General features: G+C 35.3%; 2 protein-coding genes across 2 annotated transcripts in view; both read right to left on the reverse strand.

The window, feature by feature from the left end:
- Window positions 1–2,725: 2,725 nt before the first annotated feature.
- Window positions 2,726–5,896, reverse strand: LOC108691134 (pollen-specific leucine-rich repeat extensin-like protein 1). The gene is made up of 2 exons (XM_018198788.1): window positions 3,981–5,896; window positions 2,726–3,702 (listed from the first exon to the last, which is right to left on the reverse strand). The coding sequence occupies exons 1-2, from the start codon at window positions 5,842–5,844 to the stop codon at window positions 3,629–3,631; spliced, it is 1,938 nt and encodes a 645-aa protein (XP_018054277.1). The 5' UTR covers window positions 5,845–5,896; the 3' UTR covers window positions 2,726–3,628.
- A 151-nt stretch (window positions 5,897–6,047) lies between these two features.
- The window catches only part of LOC108691135 (cyclin-dependent kinase 5 activator 1), a 15,932-nt gene continuing 2,325 nt past the window's right edge, over window positions 6,048–19,654 (reverse strand). The window contains exons 3-4 of the mRNA XM_018198789.1: window positions 6,858–7,154; window positions 6,048–6,166 (exon numbers count right to left, since the gene is read on the reverse strand). Coding sequence (XP_018054278.1) covers window positions 6,071–6,166; window positions 6,858–7,154 — 393 coding nt within the window. The 3' untranslated portion in view covers window positions 6,048–6,070. The remainder of the gene's footprint in view (window positions 6,167–6,857; window positions 7,155–19,654) is intronic.

The following is a 19,654-nucleotide window of genomic DNA, read 5'->3' on the forward strand; positions in this document are numbered from 1 at the left end:
TATTTATATATATTTATATTTTATATATATATTTTATATATATATTTTTTATATGTATACGTGTGTAATTCGTGGAGAAACGAATCGCTATGTAGCATATAATGCGTGTACGTATGTACGTGTACAATACAAGCGGCGATCCACGCAGCGCGATCGCGCAACGCGACATTCCGGCCTCCTTCGACGACATTAAGGGGTGAAATCATACGATGCGGAAAAGGGTCGCGGAATAGAGAATGCGTCAGTGAAATTATCAATTAGCGCTATTCAGAATAACGCTGATTGGTTGCTTCTGTGATTTTCTATTCCGCACGTGATTTCACCCTAACACTTGACCTCTCGTGCTCCGCGAATTTAGGGATGCGACGACAACGGATTTCTGTAGATCGATTTTCGTTTTTTTTTGCGAATTGTCGACGGAAGCGCGGTCGGAAATGAAAACGCGTCCTGTCCGCCGTGGATCAGGAAATCCCCGCGGGGGATTTCGCGGATTGATCTACGCATTCGTTCGAATACGTCGCGCTCCCTTTTCCTCCCCGATTCCGCGCGTTTTTCCCGTTTTGAGGTGAGTTACGACTAGAAAATATACGAGTAATCGCCTCGAATTATCATCGTTACAATTTGAAAGAATTTTTGCTTAATTTTTTAAAATGGAAATTTAATATTGGAAATAGTGATTAATTACTTATTACTATTGAGAACTAAAAGCATTGTTGCTCAAAAGTTATTTCCAGTATTAAATTGAGTATAGATACTAATTGGATTTCTATAAGAGTTAATTACGGAGTAATTTGGCAATGATTTTGCTGTTTTCATCTTATGGACTTACAATAGCATCCTAAACTTTAAGTCTTAATCCGTAAGAAACTAACCAATCACAGTCGAAGTGAGAAGAATAATTTCAATATTTCTTACGGGTTAAGATTTAAAGCTTAAGTAAGAAAACTCATTATAGAAAGCCCATTAAACATCCTTTCATTTCAACATTTCACCTTTGGAAGGAAACGCACGGAATACATCCAGTTCGCTGACGGTTACGCTCAATCTCGTGATGCTCAGAAGGCAAGATGCGAACGGAGTGCAAGAGTAAACGAACGTAACAACCCCTGCTCGCCGCGGATACTTTGCTACTCGAATTAACTTCTATCATATCGCTAAGTTGTAATATCACTAATCGCTCATCGATCACGTTACCGAGAATAATTATGGATGATCGACGAGACTAGAAGGGAACGAAAGGGAAGCGTGCGAAAGGGTGCATCGAGAGAGAGAGAGAGAGAGAGAGAGAGAGAGAGAGAAAGAGAGAAAGAGAGAGAGAGAAAGAGAGAGAGAGAAAGAGAGAGAGAGAGAGAGAAAGAGAGCAAAGGTACTTAGACAAAAAGATATCGCGAAATTACCGGTGACCGTTCACGCGGCGCCAATTATACGCGGAGCTATCCTAAAAAAAATTATGCACTAAACGACGGCGGCCGTTCGCACGACACGAGATCGGACGTGTTCGCCAATGGAGGAAAATAAAGGGTTGACGTCTAATCAGCGTCGTCGCTCGAGCGCACTCGGGTGCAACTAACACGCCCCTAATGTGCGCGAGGGGGTGGCCTCTCCATTAACGGTATCTGCTCATGGATGACGGTACCTATAAGTGAGAAATCTCCTATGCTATACATAGTTAATATCAGCTGCGCAGAACACTGAGCCGTATCGTTCACGAGACACACGCGCACGATATAAAAAAGATCACGGGAGGCGCAAGGAAGGGTGGAGAAAAAAACTTGCGCGAAACCGTCCCGTATCGAAGGCGGGACACAACGAAATGTCCTTCATGCGCAAACGCGAAACTGAAGCGAGTAGCACGCGGCGAGTGGCAACACAAGCGGCAACGAGACACGGCGTCGTTCAATCGAAAACGAACTACGTACACCGAGGACGAAGGGAGAAACGATCAAGTTACGCGCAGCCGATCGTCCCCCCACGGACACACCCTGTCTGTTTTCTCCCTACATAGCACCCCTTATCCGAGGAACGTTCTGACAATATACTCTCAAGACTTTGGAACGTCTTCTGAACATCTAGAACGTCCCTTGGACGTTTGCTAGTATGAGTCCTCCTTACTCTCTAAAATGTTTACAATAAATCTCACCTCAAAGAGTGAATCTCGCTCTTAAAGATTGAATTGAGTCACTCGTTTTCAAGATACTGGCTCAATTTTCACTCCTAGAGTAAGATTCCACTTCAAAGAATTTAGAGTTTTTTTTTCTCATCTCTTAGTATCCCGTATTCACGCGGCTGTCTACCGACGTTTCGAGTCGTTTCGACCTCTTAATTAATATTGCACGCACCGGCACACGGGAAAGGGCTACGTATCCGGCGACGTTTTTTCTTTTTTTTTTATTTTACGTTACGACCGCCAGATCGTCGCCCGAAACAACGAATGAAATCGATCGTCGCGAATTTGGATCTCAGCACGCACTCCTGCGATCGTAAATTGCGGGACTACGCTATCGATCCAATGATTTCGCACGTCGACATATGTGTATAACGTATAAAAAAAAAAGAAAAAGAAAAACAGATATGAATGAATAACAAAGAGTCGTATCTCGTCGAGTCCCGACAGTTCTCGATCGAGTGGATCCACGCGGAGATCCGCGTTGCCCCTGGAACGAGGCCAATCCTTTGATCACGATGCGCTCGAATCGCATCTCCGTGATTTTCTTTTTTTTTCCTCTCCTTCTCTTCTATTTACCTCTCTACCTTCTCTCCTCCTTATACACTTGTCGCTCAAAAAAAAAAGCGAACGTTACAAATATTATATAATTACGTGTACACGTACGGAATATACGTACATATACAAATTATGCTTAAATGTTATTTATTCGCGCGCGTCGAGACGGATCCCTCGATCCACGTCGGACGCACCCTGTGTATATCTCTCATTCTCCGTAGCGAACAGCGTAGGAGAACACTTTCTCCGCGAATCAACTAGTCACGCTTACACTATAGAGATTCATGTCATTTATTTATTCCCTAGTCGATACTTTAATCGTTTTTAGCATTACGTTACTAATTACGGTACAGAACTATCAATCAACGCCCTACGGGTGAACCATTGTCTCGTATACGCTCGCCGGGTGGCAACCGGCTTTTTCGTCTGCTCGCCCTCACACAGAGTTCGCGGATTTTCCTGCCGGATGTCCGCCCAGTCGCGCGCAACCCTACATCTCGTCTTGAGCTGAGAGTATTATAGGCGCCGCGCCCCGAGGAGAAGTAAACTCCGTTTCCTTGCGAGCGCAACGCGAAAACGCACATGTATATATTACTCTATTTAAATAATAATAGTCAGTTCTTGACCCCTCGCCTCGACTTCCGCCCGTTTCGACTCGCCTCTCGCTGTGGAAACGACCGTCGAATGCCGAAAATGAATTCGAAGTTATTTCGTTTTTCTTCTTTTCTTCTAATTTTTTTTTTTTTGGTATTTTCCATTGTAGTCTTCGTGTAGGCCAACGAAGTTTTCGGCACCCATACGAATGCGATTGTGTTAGAATCTTCCTTCCCGTCTCGTTCGAACCTCGTTAATCTTCATCTCGACTAGCTGTGCCCTGCCGTCTCGTCTTTTAGGTGGTTTCGAAGATTATCTCTTCATGAGGCCCTTGCGAGGATAACCGAGCCGCTCTCTGTCGCGGGACGCCCTCTCTCTCCGAGTAGCTGTTTGAACCCCAATTTTAACATCATTTTAGTCTGAGACCTCGTACTTTTATTCAGTAACTCTTTATAAAATTGTAGTAATGGATATATTAGAAAATAATAATTCCTGTACACGATCTCCATTTATATATCTTGCTGCATTATTTTTTTTTTGAGCTGCTTGTAATAAGCGGGTCGATTATAAATTAAGGAAGCCAGTGCCCACATTCACTGCCGATGACACCTAACGACACCGACGGTTTACGGAAGGAATCGTTATACCGTCGTAACGTACTCACGCAGCTCAGAAGACTCCGCCTTCAACCAAGGATCGTCGTACTTGGACACTTCCTCGCTGCGAGTTCTTCCAGGCGGTTTGGGACGTTCGCGAGGATGCATGCGCGGTCCTTCTTCGCTCAACGATCTCTTCGTTGCATCTATATGCTTCGGCACCTCCAGCAGGGCCTTGGATCTGGTCAGCTGGGGCCTCTGTCGTTTAGTCTCCTCACTAGCAGCACGTATTATTACCGTCGGCGGGGGCGGTCCGGCCTGGGGCAGTCTGTCCTCCAGAGGACTGGTAGTGGGGAGGGACGCTTTCACCCTGATCGCACCCTTCCGAATGAGCCGGGGCTTGCTGGATCTGCGTGCTGCTGGTGAGTATTCCGGCGAGTAATCCGGCTGCACGAAACTCTTCCGCTTAGCAGTGGGCGTGGTAGGCTCCCTTGGTGACCAGATCGGCGTCGATAGGTCATCTGGCGTCGTCGCCTTTTTCGGTGGTGTTTTCTCCGGCGACTCGTCTTTCCAACCGCCTTGGTAGAGTGGGAATGGCGCGACCATATTGAGAATCTTCCATCGGAACTCCTCGTCATCACTCTTGCTGGGTGTCGCCGGTTCCGGTGGTGGACAGTGTGTAGGCGTGACATTTTGAAAGGGTGACCATTTCTTGTCATCGATTATCTCGACTGGGATTTCGCTCGGTGATTCGTCGTATGGCGTCCACTTGATATCACTGATGTGCTTCTGCTTTTCGCGTTTTCTTATCCCAATCGTCGGTAACGGTGACGAGTCCTCATACGGTGCCCACTTGGTGCTAGTGATGCTGATCTCTGGTGAAATCAGACGTCGCACAATTCTGTTCTCTAGCTTGTTCATTTGTCGTGGATCCGGCTCCGGGGACATGCTTCTGCGTATGCTGTACTTGGGCCGTTCGCGCAGACTCTTGCTCTTCGTCTCGTCTTGGCTTCTGTACCACTTCGGCGCTTTTTTCTCGGCGGGTAGAGAGACATGCGGCTTCATCGCCCATCTCGCTCGTATCGGCTTCTTGCTCTCCACCGGGCTGATGACCTTTTCCTTCTCCTTTTCCTTATCCTTGTCTTTATCTCTTTGTGAGAAGCCCCATCTCCTCGAACTTTCGCTTCTCACTTGAGCGGAGCGCTCCAGTTTGGGTCTATCCCTGGGCTTTCCTCTGGCGGCTCTAGGATCCTCGCTGGCTTGTCTCTTCACCTCTGGCTTTTCCCATAGCACGGCTGGTTCCTCGGGCGTCAACGACTTTGAGTAATACAACTTTTTTTCCTCCTTCTGCATGATCGGCTTTTCCGGTTCCTTTAGCTCCGGTTTCACTTCCACTGGTGAGGCGGGTGGTGGCGTTTTCACTTTGGGACAGGTACATCTGGGCTTTGGATTCGGCATCACATCCGGCACTTGTAACCATCTGGCCTCCCTCGCGAATCTGGTGTCGTCGCTGCTGTGCTTCCTTAGGTCGTGCATCGGTGTCAGCAGATTTTCTGGTCTGACTGACCACTTGTCCGTCTCTGCACTGTGATGCTTTCTGAGATCGCCGCGGTGTACACCTTCCGGTTTTTTCTGTCCCGGAATTAGACTGTGGCAGCTGCACTTGGTTTTTCTGACGAGATCCAAGTCTGTGGTCGAGGTATGGAGCTCCCAGCGAAACTCCGTACCCTCGCTGGTGCGCCTTCTCAAATCCCAGATTGCCTCGTCGGGCGACAAGAAGCTGCTAGTACTCCATGTCACTTCAGTGCTACGTACCCTCAGGAAACTGGCGCGTTCTCTACGGGCATTGGTCTCGCCACAGCTACAGATTTTTGTCGGTGTTCTTTGCGACTCTAACGGTGCCGGTTCGATGGCATCCAAATCCTCGATCATCCATGAGATCTCCTCCCGACGTCGGCGGCCGCACGATGGGCAGAATATGTCATCGTCGCGACTAGACCGCGGCTGCGGGCGGGGCAACGTCGGGGTTGAAGTCGAGGTCGATGCAGTGGGGTCAAGCTGCGAGAGCGGCTCCACGTCGTCGCGACGGCCATCGTCAGAGCGTCGTGACGTCGCAGCCGTGCCTGGCGATGCGCACCAGCAGGTGTGTGTAGCTCCGTCAAGCTGCCTTGGTGGGTACCGCGACTCCGGAGACGACGAGGCTCCGTTCGAGGCCACTGCCAGACAGACTTCCGCGTTCGCTGGAACCGCAGGCCTGTTCGAAATCGCAAATTAGAGTTAGATTCAATGATCTTATTTTGTCGTGCGATTTTTCTTAAACAATTCTTCGAAGAGGATATAGGAGGAAAATTATCGCCTCTTATCAAATAAACGATATTTTTCATTTTAATAAAAAAACTATTTTAAAGTTTTTTTGTTGATTTATGTGTTTCAAATGCAAAAATTATAATATAAGTAATTAACAAATTAGTAAAATCAAATAATTATATCAAATTCTTAAAGTGGAAATATTATCTTCCCTTTATTTCAAAAGTGACATAAAAAAGTGATTTTCGAGTTATGACTACAAATGAGTTAAGCAAATATTATCTCATTAAAAGTTATCTAACGTCATAAAAAATCGTCTTAATCACAACTCAGAAAAGATAATTTTTTTAAAAACTGTGAAACGAGAACAAAAATGATTATATTCCTTTTGCTGCAACATTATTTGATTAGACAATTTTCTGCCAAGTTGAAAAATAATTTTTCCTTTCTTCTGGAAAACTTATTTTTTTAATTATCTTTTGGAATAAGAAACATTATCTCATTGTGCTTGTATTAATTATATGTATTGATTATATGTATTGTATTAATTATATTGTATTGAAATTAATAAGTAACAAGGTGCAGAGTATATATGATTCTCAAAACATTTATTATAAAGTTTTAACAATAGAACGTACCTTCAGCTCGCTGAAAATCTCTGTGAAGAAACCGGGCTCGCTGTTGATTCGCAGCATCTCGGAGCTAAGTCGGTTGACGATCAGGAGACATCGGTCCCAGAACTTGTCCTTGCTGTCCTCGACGAGGAACGGTTTCAGCGGGTAACTAATTTCGTTACCCATGTAACTGTAGCTCAGGTAAAGACACGTCAGTACCGTTGCTTGGAGCTCCTTCTCGGATGCCTCATCTCCATCGACAAGCTCTTTCACTAGCATATACACGAACACTACGTTGGCAGGGTTTATGAAGGGCACATCCTGACAAACAAAAAAAATAAATATGTGATTAAAATTTTATTTAAGAACGCATTAGTTTAATCTAATTTATAAGAAAATAAATAAAACATATTCGTATAAATCATTTTGTATTTATTTGAAATGTCTAGAAATATTCGATTTTTTATCTAATTTTAAAAATAAAACTTATACATTCGTAAATGCAAGGTTGAGAAAATTAACTTTTTTTTTAACTAAGTAGGTTAAATTAAAGTTAATAGCCTTGAAAATTTAACTTAATTAAAATACAAGTTAATTCATAATAAAATTAATTGAATTAAAAGTTAAGTTAATAAAAAAAGTAATTAAAAAGTTAAAAGTTAAATTTAGTTCAAATTTTAGAATAATAAAAAAAAAAACAAGAAAAAGTTTCATTATTTTAAATAATTTTTCGTATTTTTCCTTTCTCACAATTTATTTATTAAAGAATCTAGTTATTTTTGTTCACAAGTAATAATTATACAATATAAAATTACTAAATTATATACTCATTAGCCTCTCGCATTGTATTTAAGGATTGACTTAAAAAAAATCAAATTAAAAGTTAATTTAATTATATATAAAATATAACTAAATTAAGTTAAAAAGTAAGAGTCCAAAATGTAACTAAATTAAGTTGAAATTATCTTTTTAATCTTAGCACTACCCAACTCTGCGTAAACGTGATGTAGAACAATATGATTCATATCTAAAGTACATCACTTTGTAATATAAATATCAGATAACAATGAACGATAAAAATAAAGTTCGTGACGACTCGCAATTATGGAAATGAAAAGATTTTTTTAAATGATGTGTCCATTAGATATTTTTTTAAGCCTGCATTTTAATGTTACACAAACTGGCACAATTTTGGGATAAATTGAGTGAACTTAATTCTGTCAATATACAATTGCATTGTTTGAATTGATATCGTTATAAATATAAATTATGTTTTCATGTATGTCATTAATTACATAGTGTTTTGCAGCATAGCGTTGCATTTGTTGAATATCTCCCTATAGAGTTTAGGAACACGTCTTTCCATACACATGTATATTGTACACGCGTGTCAGTGTAAATACGTATAGGCATATATATCGAACGCAAGCACTTTGGATACAAATATATATAGTCACATAGATGTTAATTAGTGCGGATACACATATAAGGAGAATATGTCATATAAATAGAGAGTCTATTTATACTTGATAAGATCTCCGTTAGCCATGGAACACAAAAGAAAATGTGCAATTAAGTATATCTATGTATATAATTATATTATTTTTATATACATGTGTACACACACACACACACACACACACACACACACACACAAAAGTGTGTGTGTATGTATATATGTGTGCACTGTCTCTATACTCATATATGCATATGTATACATGCATATATATGAATGTGTCAGGTCATCAAAATTTATAAAATTTTCACAATAAAAATGAAATGATTTTTCTTATTATAAAAAGTGAAGAAATTTACACTTATTCTCTTGAGTTAACAGAGATCCACACATCTTGCCTAATATAAAGGAAAATGTGTATGCGTTGATGAAGAGAGGAGAGAGAGAGAGAAACTATCTTTTTTTATCACATATAACCGAAATCCAATCACTGAAAAAATTGAATGTAAAAATTAAATGTAATAAGTCTTGGCTTTTTAAATAAATATACTACGATTGATTAATAAAAATACATCAAATTTTATATAATATGTTAAACTATTGCCAAATTTATTCAACTATATTTCAATTAATTTCACAAATTAATGAATACAATTGATAAACATTTTATTTATTTCATTTATTAAATACGTTGTATTAAATACAAATACATTATAAATGAATGCAATATTAATTTAGCTTGAAGATGTAGATATATTAATTTGATCTGGTTTTTAAATACAATTTAAAATACTAGCTTGACTTATATTACCGTAAATAAATAATGCTCGCTTAATAAACAGAGATACTATACGTATTACATGACAATAATGTGATAATATTATGTAAGTATAATTATATGTATCTATTATGTTAAAATAATTTAATTTTAATTGTTAACAAAGTTAATTAATTATGCATTACACGACAAATAATACTTATAAATAACAAACTGTTCTCATTTAAGAGAGAAATACATAATTATAATACATCAAGGGAGAACCCGTGCACGCATCAGTTCGCGGCGTACACGCTAAGACGGAGCGAGTCGTATAGTTGCATTAGCGCGCATGGATGCATCGGCTCATGGTGCAGGAGGAGCGTAGGTGCATCGATTCGTAAGAGGTGGTATACGGCGTGGTGCGATGCGGCCGTCGCACATGTGGGTGCATTAAGCGCGGTGAGGCCACATCGGTGACTCGGGGAGGATCGATGCCCTCGATACGTTTTCCCCGCGCGATCGGCAACCTGCTGCTGTTTTTATTGTCCGCGCCGCATAGTCGGCCGCCCCGTTCCTCGTTAGCCGTGTCTCTCGGCTTAATGCACATTACGCCGCGCGCACTCACGTTTGCAATTTGCTCACACGCCAGGATGCGTCCCCCCTCTGCCGCCGTACGACGCTGGCAGGGCCGACGACACTTCTCGGCGACGACGACACGCCCTCGTGCCAGCGCGCGCCGGAGGATAATCGGAATAGTGTACCCTGCACAATGCAGCGGAAAGAAAAAGGGATGCGCATGGCTTCGCGTAAACGTGTCAGAGATTCTTTCGATTCTCCCGCGAAAACCCAAACACCTGATTCCGAAAGTGCCTGAGGTATCGCTAATACAATCGGACAGCTACTGCTTTAACGTAGACGAGATTGCCTGCGGCGTAGACCTCCATTTCACTGCCACTTTATAACATGTTACAGTTCCAGTCGATTTACCGTGTTTTTAAATTTGTATATAGTTCAGTGATTATTTTTAAAGAAAGGATAGATTTAAATAAATTAAAAATAATAATATAAATAGTAAGAATATAAAGTAAGTAATAATGGATTATGAAATCCTTCGATTTATATCTATTCAACATTGATTGTGAATAATTCACATTATTGCAACAAATATTTTATGAATTGCATCAACTAATAATTGCCTAGAACAATTTTCTTAACACTGAAAATATCAATGTTTCTCACTAAAGGGAACAAGTGAATATATTATGAAAAATGATGAATATATTATGAAAAAAAAGTAATAAAAATCTAATATTTCATCAGTATAAAGAACATAATTATTGAAAAAGCAAAAAATTTCAGAATTTTACTTTTATACAAGAACTTTTATACAAGAAATATTAATTTGAAAAATAGTAACGTCAACAATGATCGTTTGGTACCTCTTATATCAAATTTGCAATCCTTCTGCATTGAGCTATTAATGTTTCAAGTATAAAAGCTTTAATTTGATGCGTTTGAACTTACTTTAATTGTCAATAAATTTTTTTCCTTTTTAACACTTGGCATTTAACTATTTTAAATATCGAAGATCTTTGGAAAATCTTTAATGTAGGAAGTAAAAAGGTTGTATTTTTAAAGTTAAGATAGATGACGTGTATTAGCAAATGAATGACATATGTATTTTAGCGAACTATTGCACAGATCGCATGATGCTATCGAGAAAAATTATTCATAGGCAGCTATCGACGAAGTCTACAATTTGTGACATAAAACATGTCGCGTGAGTGAAATTCATAAAATTACATAGAGCCGTCCTCATTTTATTTAAAAACAAAATCAGTTTACTTAAAAAATTTCATTTCCAGCCATTTGAACCATTTTTTAAAATTCAATTTTCTCAATGTAACCTTTTTTCATTAAGAAAAAATCAACAACAGATTAATTGAGAAGTAATTGAGAAAAAATGTAAAAAAGTGTGAAAATGAAGAACGATTTTTTATGTAATGTTTTTGCATTTGTCATTATTATTTCCTAAAGATTAGACTGCATAAAGCTTTCGCTGTCGCATGCACGATTCATTAAGTTTTCCACGTGCTTCCGCTGACTCGTGAAGAGGCGACTCTCTCGATCAGGTACAACATCGCTCAAGAGTCTCGAGAGCCGCAGGCCGCGATGCAGAATTAGGGGTGCCAATATACTCGACAAGGACATATATACCTCTACGTCGGTCGATATTTGCCAGGGGTGAGCGGCCTGCTCTACTACTGTGCAAGCTCCGCGCGTTATTCGAGTCGTCTTTGCGTAGACCTAAACCTTTTAATTAAATTTCCAAGACTACGGATATAACGGTTCTCCGAATAATGCGCTAGTGCACTACTTGGACCAATTAGCGGCATAGTTGGCATGCACACGAAACACCCTCAACCGCAATGACAATCTGACGCTTAGTCGGCTCAGGGATGTCCCAGATGGAACTTTGCGAGGACCCGAATCCACGTGAATTACAATTAACCCCCGAACTACGCGTTGTGTAATTAAATTATGCAAATTTATAAAATACACGAGCGCCACCAACTGATATCCGCTTTTGGTTGATTCTAATTTTGGATGTCAACAATTGTATGAAGGTCATCCAACCAATTCTGTAATTATATCGTCTCAATTGTGCCTCTTCCGATTACCAAGTGTTTTTCAAAAATAATTAATTTAGGTGCCATTTGACATGTGATGTACGATACACGTGCTGCGCGCGGGAAACGTGACAGGAACAGAATTTTCAATCTCAACCATGTACGGTTTCCTTTTAATCAGATTTTCAGCAACGCGACAGCTGGATTTGATCTTGTTTAACATTCAGACGAAACCAATTGGTGAATAGAATCGTCTATGGACTGTTTGCTTGTAGGTGCTTTGACATCTCGATGGAATTAAACGATAATAGACGTAGATAGTCAATCAATATTTCATTTAAGTTTATATCGAAATAAATGTAATTAAATATACATTACAGCCGATACACTGCGTATCGGCTATCATAAGAAATTGCCAGCAGGACATATTTGTTTTATAAATTGTTAAAAACCAATTTTATTTATAATTATTTCTTACCATCGATATACTATTATTTAAAAGATTTATGTTAAATATTAGAATAATAAAATGTAAATAAATGTAATTTTTAAATTTTCATTTCTATCTTATTAATATGTTGTAATAATTAATTAATATTTATCAAGTAATATAATATAATGGTAATACGATAATAATAATATTACTAGTATTTAAATTTCTTAATTTTAATATTAAATATTTTTAATATTAAATATTTAAACAATAATATTGATAGATATGGACTAAAATAATTAAAATATAAAAATTTGCTTCTTTCCTTTGAAAATATTTCAAAATATTGAAATGAGAAAATGTTTCAAAAATTCATTCATAATTAGGTCATCATAATCCGATGTTTTTAAAGGGGATTATATTAAGAAACAAATTTATTTAAAACTGATTAAGCACACAGTTTGAAAAAATATTGGGATTACTTATTGTGGACATAAAAACAGTAAGTTATGTAGAAATTTATGACAAAACAATCAACATAATTACAGTATATTAAAAAAAAGATGGATGGCAACACACAATCAATAAAGTTTATGATGTAAAAAAAGTTAATAGCAACGCACTTGTGCGTAACGTGTGTGCGTGTGTATATGTAGACATTTGTTTATTCAATGACATTTTAGGTGCTATTGTATCATAAAATAAATTAAAATAAGCTAATAAGCGCTATTATATCATAAAAAGTATTAGTTATATCATATTATAAAAAAAACTGATAATAATATTATATATCACGAAATGATATTTACTTATAATTAGGAGTGTTCATTTTTGAAGAATATTTTCTTTCAATTTAAATTGTTTGAATACGTATTTTTTTTAATGACATGTTAATAGCTCTAAAATGATTGAATAAACAAAATTTATAGATAACGCATATATTAGGTGTGGGAAAAAGTTCGTGGCGTTTTTCCCGTTAGATGGCATTAAAAAAACGCCACGAACTTTTTCCCACATCTAATATATACATATCTTCTCTCCCCCCCCCCCCCCCTCCCTCCCACATAAGAACATTCGATTTTATCATAAAACACACTAATCGTATAAATTGCCATATCTGTCTTCTTACATACACGGTCACGCTTCGTGGTCGTCTTTACACGTGCTCATCGCAGCGTGGTTTGTAGACACACGCTCGGAGTGTATTCTCAGGATGAACCGCATACACATATTAGACTTGAGAAATTAGATTTAAGCACGCGCAAGATCGATTTGTAGTTTGCTGATGCACTTCAATATTTCGAAACGTTCAGAGCATTGAGTAAAGATAAACAGTGTTTCATTCTAAAAAGAATACACAAAACAGGATTTCTTTGTTCTGTGTTTATCATGTTTGTTCTATAAATATTAAAATATTTCTTGTTTGTATGTATATCTACATTGATAAAATATTTTGATTAAATCAATAGAAGAAGAACCAAGAATGGCATTTTGTTTTCTGCACAAACAAAATTTCTAATAACTAAATTTATGTCGAATCCTTTTGTTGATTTAACTAGAAGATTTTTCTAAATATAATTTATATAAGTAGATATATATGTCTCTTTTTGTTATTTTGTTTCTTATTATATATTCGTTTCATAAAAATGAAAATGCGCAAAAACTAGAACTTTTTTGTTTACGTTTGAATATTAAAATATTTCCTTCATGTCTGTTCTTCGTGTTTTTATTATATATTTAAATTAATATATTATGTATATTAATATTAATATTAATATATTATGTATGTATGTCTTCATTATTTTTATTATGTGTCGGATATAAAAATTTATGGGTCATTAAAGAAGACGTATTAGAGTAGCATGCGTTAAAAAATTATGTAGGATATATGTGATCCTATTTCCGTGAAATGCGTTGCAAATCGTGAGTAATTAGATATTATTAATCCTGTCAGTCATTAATGTGCTCAAATTGAATAAAATCAATAAAACTATGAAAACGGGAAAAGGCCGGGGTATGACCTGCTTCTAAAAAACCAGTAGACAATCTATTATTATAAGATTGCTGCTATAATATGCATCTTATTATTAACTATTCGCGGTTCTAACAAAAACTTAATATCATAATTGTTTTTCTGATCTTTTCATTTCTTATAAACGTTAATTTGCGAGCACTGAAAAATCAATTGTTTAGAATACATTTTTTTACGTCCTATTCTACAGATTTAAGGCGATAAAGAAATATACTCTTCGCTAGGAGTTGACGTTCGAGAAGAGAAAGTATCTCCCCTTTGTAATTAAAATCGAGGGGTGAACATCCCTCTTATATGTACTCGCATTTTTTCACATATTCCTGTGGGGTGATTTCACGACATTAGGCTCCTCCTGCGCAACATTTGCAGTGCACGTGACCATTCATCCCTTATGCGATCTTCCCTCTTGATATGGCATTGCTGCACTTCTTTTTCCCACAGCGCTTTCCCATATCTTGTCAATCGAATCCTCATTAACTCGCTGTTGCGAATTTGCCGCAATATAAGATAGATGGCTTAGAAGTTCATCAACTTTAGCCTTTCCATATTCTCATAATGCGTAGCAATATTTATTTTGTATTTGAGTAGGTTGTTGCAATATCAATAATAAAAAATATAAAAATATAAAAAAGTTCAACTTTATATCAACCTAGTAATAACAATAATAGTATTTAGATGAAGAGTAAAGATATATTGTAAAAGTATGTTTATTATTCATTTTAAGAAGTTAATTATCTTGAGTCTTCTTTTTAATTTCTAAAAAGAATTATTTAAATTGTTCATCTTAAAATTAGCAAAAATCAATTAATATAATAAATATAATTATTTCAATATAATTATACTAATTAATATAAACTAAATTACACATAATTAATTTAATATAAATTAAAGTATGATATGAATTGACGCCACATATATTATATTAACTAAGCTATACAGAATTACAAAGAGAGATATTGAATTAATAGTACATTATTAATATATGTATAATATATAATTTATTCTGAAGAGAATTATAGTAAAAAAATGTATGTCTGCTTAATATATTTTGTTGTTGAAAATAGAATTTGTATTGCATCCCAAAGAAATCATGTCATGGCATGATATATCTTCTATTCTTCTATTCTTCTGATCTTTTTATAAAAGAAAAAGCTGAGATATTTAAACATCGGTCAGTGCTCTTAAGTAAGATCAAAATAAATAAGCTTATTTTAAGAGTGAACTCAAACTAAGTAATCAAAAGAGTGGTAGTCAAGAGATTTAAGGGCTGAAAATCGGTTTGTTTCAATAACTGTTGTTACAAGGCGATAACAAAAACCGTGCATGTATGTTTATCTACGCGAATTAAATACACTTCAAGAATTAAATATACTTGGACGCACAAATAGCTTATTCTTTTTTATATCTGCAAGTATATCTCCCTTGTACATTTGCATTGTATTCACGGAAATGTCCGGTGTATTGATTTTTACACATACGAACATATACTTATGGTATTAATAGTATTCCAAGGAAATAAATAATTAAATACCTTCTTTATCAGAAATTATTTGTAAATTGTGTTTTTATACAATTAATTTTTTACTTCTACAACAAAAGACAAAACATAAATAAAATAAAATGTTTGTTTTATTATAAATTTTCTATAATAATAAAAATGATTTTGTAATAAAAAAATTTATATTATTTATATTATTTTATGTAAAAAACGATATACTTGAATAAATTAAAAAATACTTAATTCAAATATATTTTTCACCGGTGGTTTGATAAAATTTTTATTTTATTTATGTCTTTTATTATATTATTTTATTTTGTCTTTTGTTGTAGAAGTAAAAAATAAATTTTTAACACTCTTTCTGTTTTTTGCATGAGCTTTAACAATAGATATTTAATTAAATGCAGGAAAATTATTTTAATAATTAGAAATACGTTAAAATATTAAAATTGTTTTATAAATTATGGTCACTACACATTAGGTGTAGAAAATGAATAATTAATTGTTTCATTATTTCTTAATTGTTTACACAATATTTGACTGACAATTCACAAAAAAAAGTCAAAAGTATCCTGAAAATGCTAAAAATGTCAAAATTGTCACAACGAAAATAGAACGTTTTTATCATTTTAGTACTTACAATTAGTTGATGAAAATAAATAAAAATCAATGTGTTTAATTTGATTGATAATATAATATAATAATTAATAAAATATGTATATTTTTACAATTATTCATAAACATTCTGTTAATAATTTTGTTATATAAAAGTACTTAATTTGTTCAACTTGATAATATCAATAAAATGTATAAATATATTTTTATGTAATTATTTACAGACATTCCGTTAATCATCTTATTATATAAAAGTACTATTTCATCGTTCAGAAAAAAACTTGAAGAATCCTAAGTCAATACAGAGAGATATGTTCTCGATAAGAACTTGAACACGCAATCAGACGAGTTTTATCAAAAGAGCAGCAAGAAAAAGACAGCCTAGGTCGTTAGCAGGCCGTTTTCTGGGCATCGAGATACCACGAACTCTTTCATTGGATGCAAGAGTGTTATCTCGCTCGTCCTGCCAGTGATTCTACGTGTGAATTTATTGACATGAGAAATCGATGTCGATGAGCGCAGGGACGTTGCTAGGGAGCGTGTCTACGCAAAGGCACTTTATTATGGACCGTCTTCGACGCTTCCCTACAAAGTAGGTTGAAGCACGCGAATGTCATAATATGTCGCAAATTGTCGTAAATGACAAAATACGCCGCCAAATGAATTCTCGGAAATAACAGGGCGAATTTGTGACGTGAAATAATGTTTACATTTCTTTCATTCTAAAGTTATTACCGTATAGATTTTACAGAAAGAAGAAGAGACGCATATTTTTCTTTTTATTCTAATATTGTTCTAACTACATATATTAAAAAAAAATACATTAGATTAATTCTTAAACATCTTAATATATATTAGATATATTAGAAGTACAATTTCTGCAAAAAGTGATTGTAATTGAAAATTTATACTTTTCATATAAACATTACAGCCACAAACTTTTTGTATTATTTTCAAATATAATACAGGAAAATCTGTATTTTGTTCATGAATTTTCCATTTCGTTAAAAAATGTACTTGTAATATTTCTTTAAATAAAGATATTAGCTGTTATATGTGGACATCTTTCATCAATGATATATTTAAATGTATGACACTTTGGCGAAATTGTTTAACAGATATATTTTCTCATGTGGATGCAAGATTAAATTTGAAATACAAGCGCGAAATACACAAAATCATTATAATGTGCTGCATTAAATGCTTGTTCGAACATCAATGAGTTTAATTATAACAAGATATTCTTCAAAGCTACTTTAGCTCAAGGATAAACGTGTCGGTTGATGCCGACAATGCGCAATTGTTCGCAACAATTGGGACGTCACTCACGATGAAAAAAGTCCACCCACAGGAACGGAGAATCGTCATCGCAACGAACTGGAATTATTACCGGCGCATTTCGCGTATTGTTTTCAATGAAACTTCACAAGCACTGCGGTTTGCTGAAGGTTGCACGATATGCTAATCGATAATCACTTTCATCATAAAACAAGTAAAAAAAAAATGGTTGCCAATTTGATCGACAGATAACTAACCATTTCGTGCACGGCATTAGCGACACGTTTTGAGCAATCGTGATAATGCATCAGTTATTTTTTCATGTATTTATTTTTGTTACTTCGCATGATCGAACCGGTCACTTTTATGTCAACTGCAGACGCCAACTCTTTTACGATATGATTAAAAAGGTTAAATCACTCTTTCCACTAAAGTAATTGTATTAAAGTATAACAGGCGTTCGCTAGAAATGTTTGGCCTGTATTTTATTTATTAAAAAAACATCCAATAATATGCTATCAAAAGAGTTTTTTTTATTTTTTTCATGCTTTTAAAAAGTTTTGTCTTTTACCATACATGCACGTGTATTCCTTTTGTAGCAACAAATTTAATTAAAGCAACTTATAAAACAATTTTAAAAGTGTTATTTATCAAATTTAAAAAAATGTTTGAAACTTTTATTTGCAACGCTTGTCGAGGAAAATTCGGCTTCTGTGGTGAGAACTAATGTAGCGTGCGGATGATACAATACATAAAGAGAAAGGCATAAAGTGGATAAACAACGCAGATTTTTGCATTGTATTATTAATAGTTACATAGTATTTTTAAGTCAGCGGGCATCTACGTCAGTTGACTATCGGACTGAAATATTTTTAGTTTGATCGATAGCTTCTACGAGCGGAGAAGGCGAGTCTTATAGGGGCCGTGCAATTTGCATAGGCCGCAATCGCGCACGATAGTCCCCATTAACATAAATGTTGAATTCATAATCGAATCAAAAATCAGCGCCGACTGAAATCATGAGCAAATATTTTTGATTGATTATGATTTATTTTTCAGAGAAAAAGATATAACGGTTCAATTTTATTGAAAACAATAAAACTCACGATATCGAAATTGTAGATCAAAAATAGTATTGTAAGTAAAAAAAAAAAACTTTGCTAAAAAGAAGCTTTGATATAATTCGTAGTTTAGGTAATCTGGAAAAAGATATTCAAAAACTCTTCCGAGAAAGAAACAAATTTGGAAGACAATTAATTTTCAAATTGTAGCAAGCAATTTTCTAAAAAAAAAAAATTATCTAAAAATTATTTTAGAAAAAGTAGGTTACATTACAAAATCTTGTTTCTTAATGAAAAAAGATATTTTATTTAGCAATTTAAAAATAAGAAGATAGAAAGAGCTTAAAATATTTGTTCTAAACCTTTGCATTATTCATTTTTTTTTCTCCATTAAAATAATTTTTAGGAAAAAGTATTATAATTTAGCATTTCAATAGTATAATTCACAATCAGTAGGAAAGTATATAATAAAAATCCTACATTGCAATTCACTACCCTCTCTTATTGCGATGCAAATTTAACTCGACTTCCGTTACAGTTCATTCAAATGAAAACTCTCAATTCTGTTTCGTGAAAAGTTTACCTAATTCCCTTTCTAACATATTGCATGCCCTAGATGACTCTTATTATGAGTATTCCCATGGGACGCTGTCCACATCCCGGAGAATTCAGTACGAGTGAAGCCCTTTTCTCTGACGCGTGTGGACTATCATCCCATTTGTAATGATAGTCCCTTCAGGGAAACGAAACCTTTTAATGCATTGAAGACAAATATTCGTAGTTTTAATTGGATCATGGTTGTATTTTGGAATACTTCAATAACTGTAGTCAAATAAAATGGCAGTTTGTTTATAAAAATTATTCATATTTTGTCACAAGTCAATACAGTATTTATATTAGCTATTGAATTTTATTTTTTTTAAATATTCATATATATATATATATATACACATCTCATATAAATTATATTATTATAGACATGAACGTAATGTCATATTCAACAGAGATACAAACTAGTATATTAACATTTTTGAAAGATTTATTTATATTAAATTTAT

This window comes from Atta colombica, unplaced genomic scaffold, assembly GCF_001594045.1.
Source record: "Atta colombica isolate Treedump-2 unplaced genomic scaffold, Acol1.0 scaffold401, whole genome shotgun sequence".
NCBI classification, from domain to species: Eukaryota; Metazoa; Arthropoda; class Insecta; order Hymenoptera; family Formicidae; genus Atta; species Atta colombica.

Coding starts and splice junctions, on each gene's coding strand:
- LOC108691134 (XM_018198788.1), bottom strand. CDS start 5,844: ATGATCGAGGATTTGGATGCCATCGAACCGGCACCGTTAGAGTCGCAA. Junction 3,703..3,980: donor GGCGGAGTCTTCTGAGCTGC/GTGAGTACGTTA, acceptor GGGTTCAAACAG/CTACTCGGAGAGAGAGGGCG.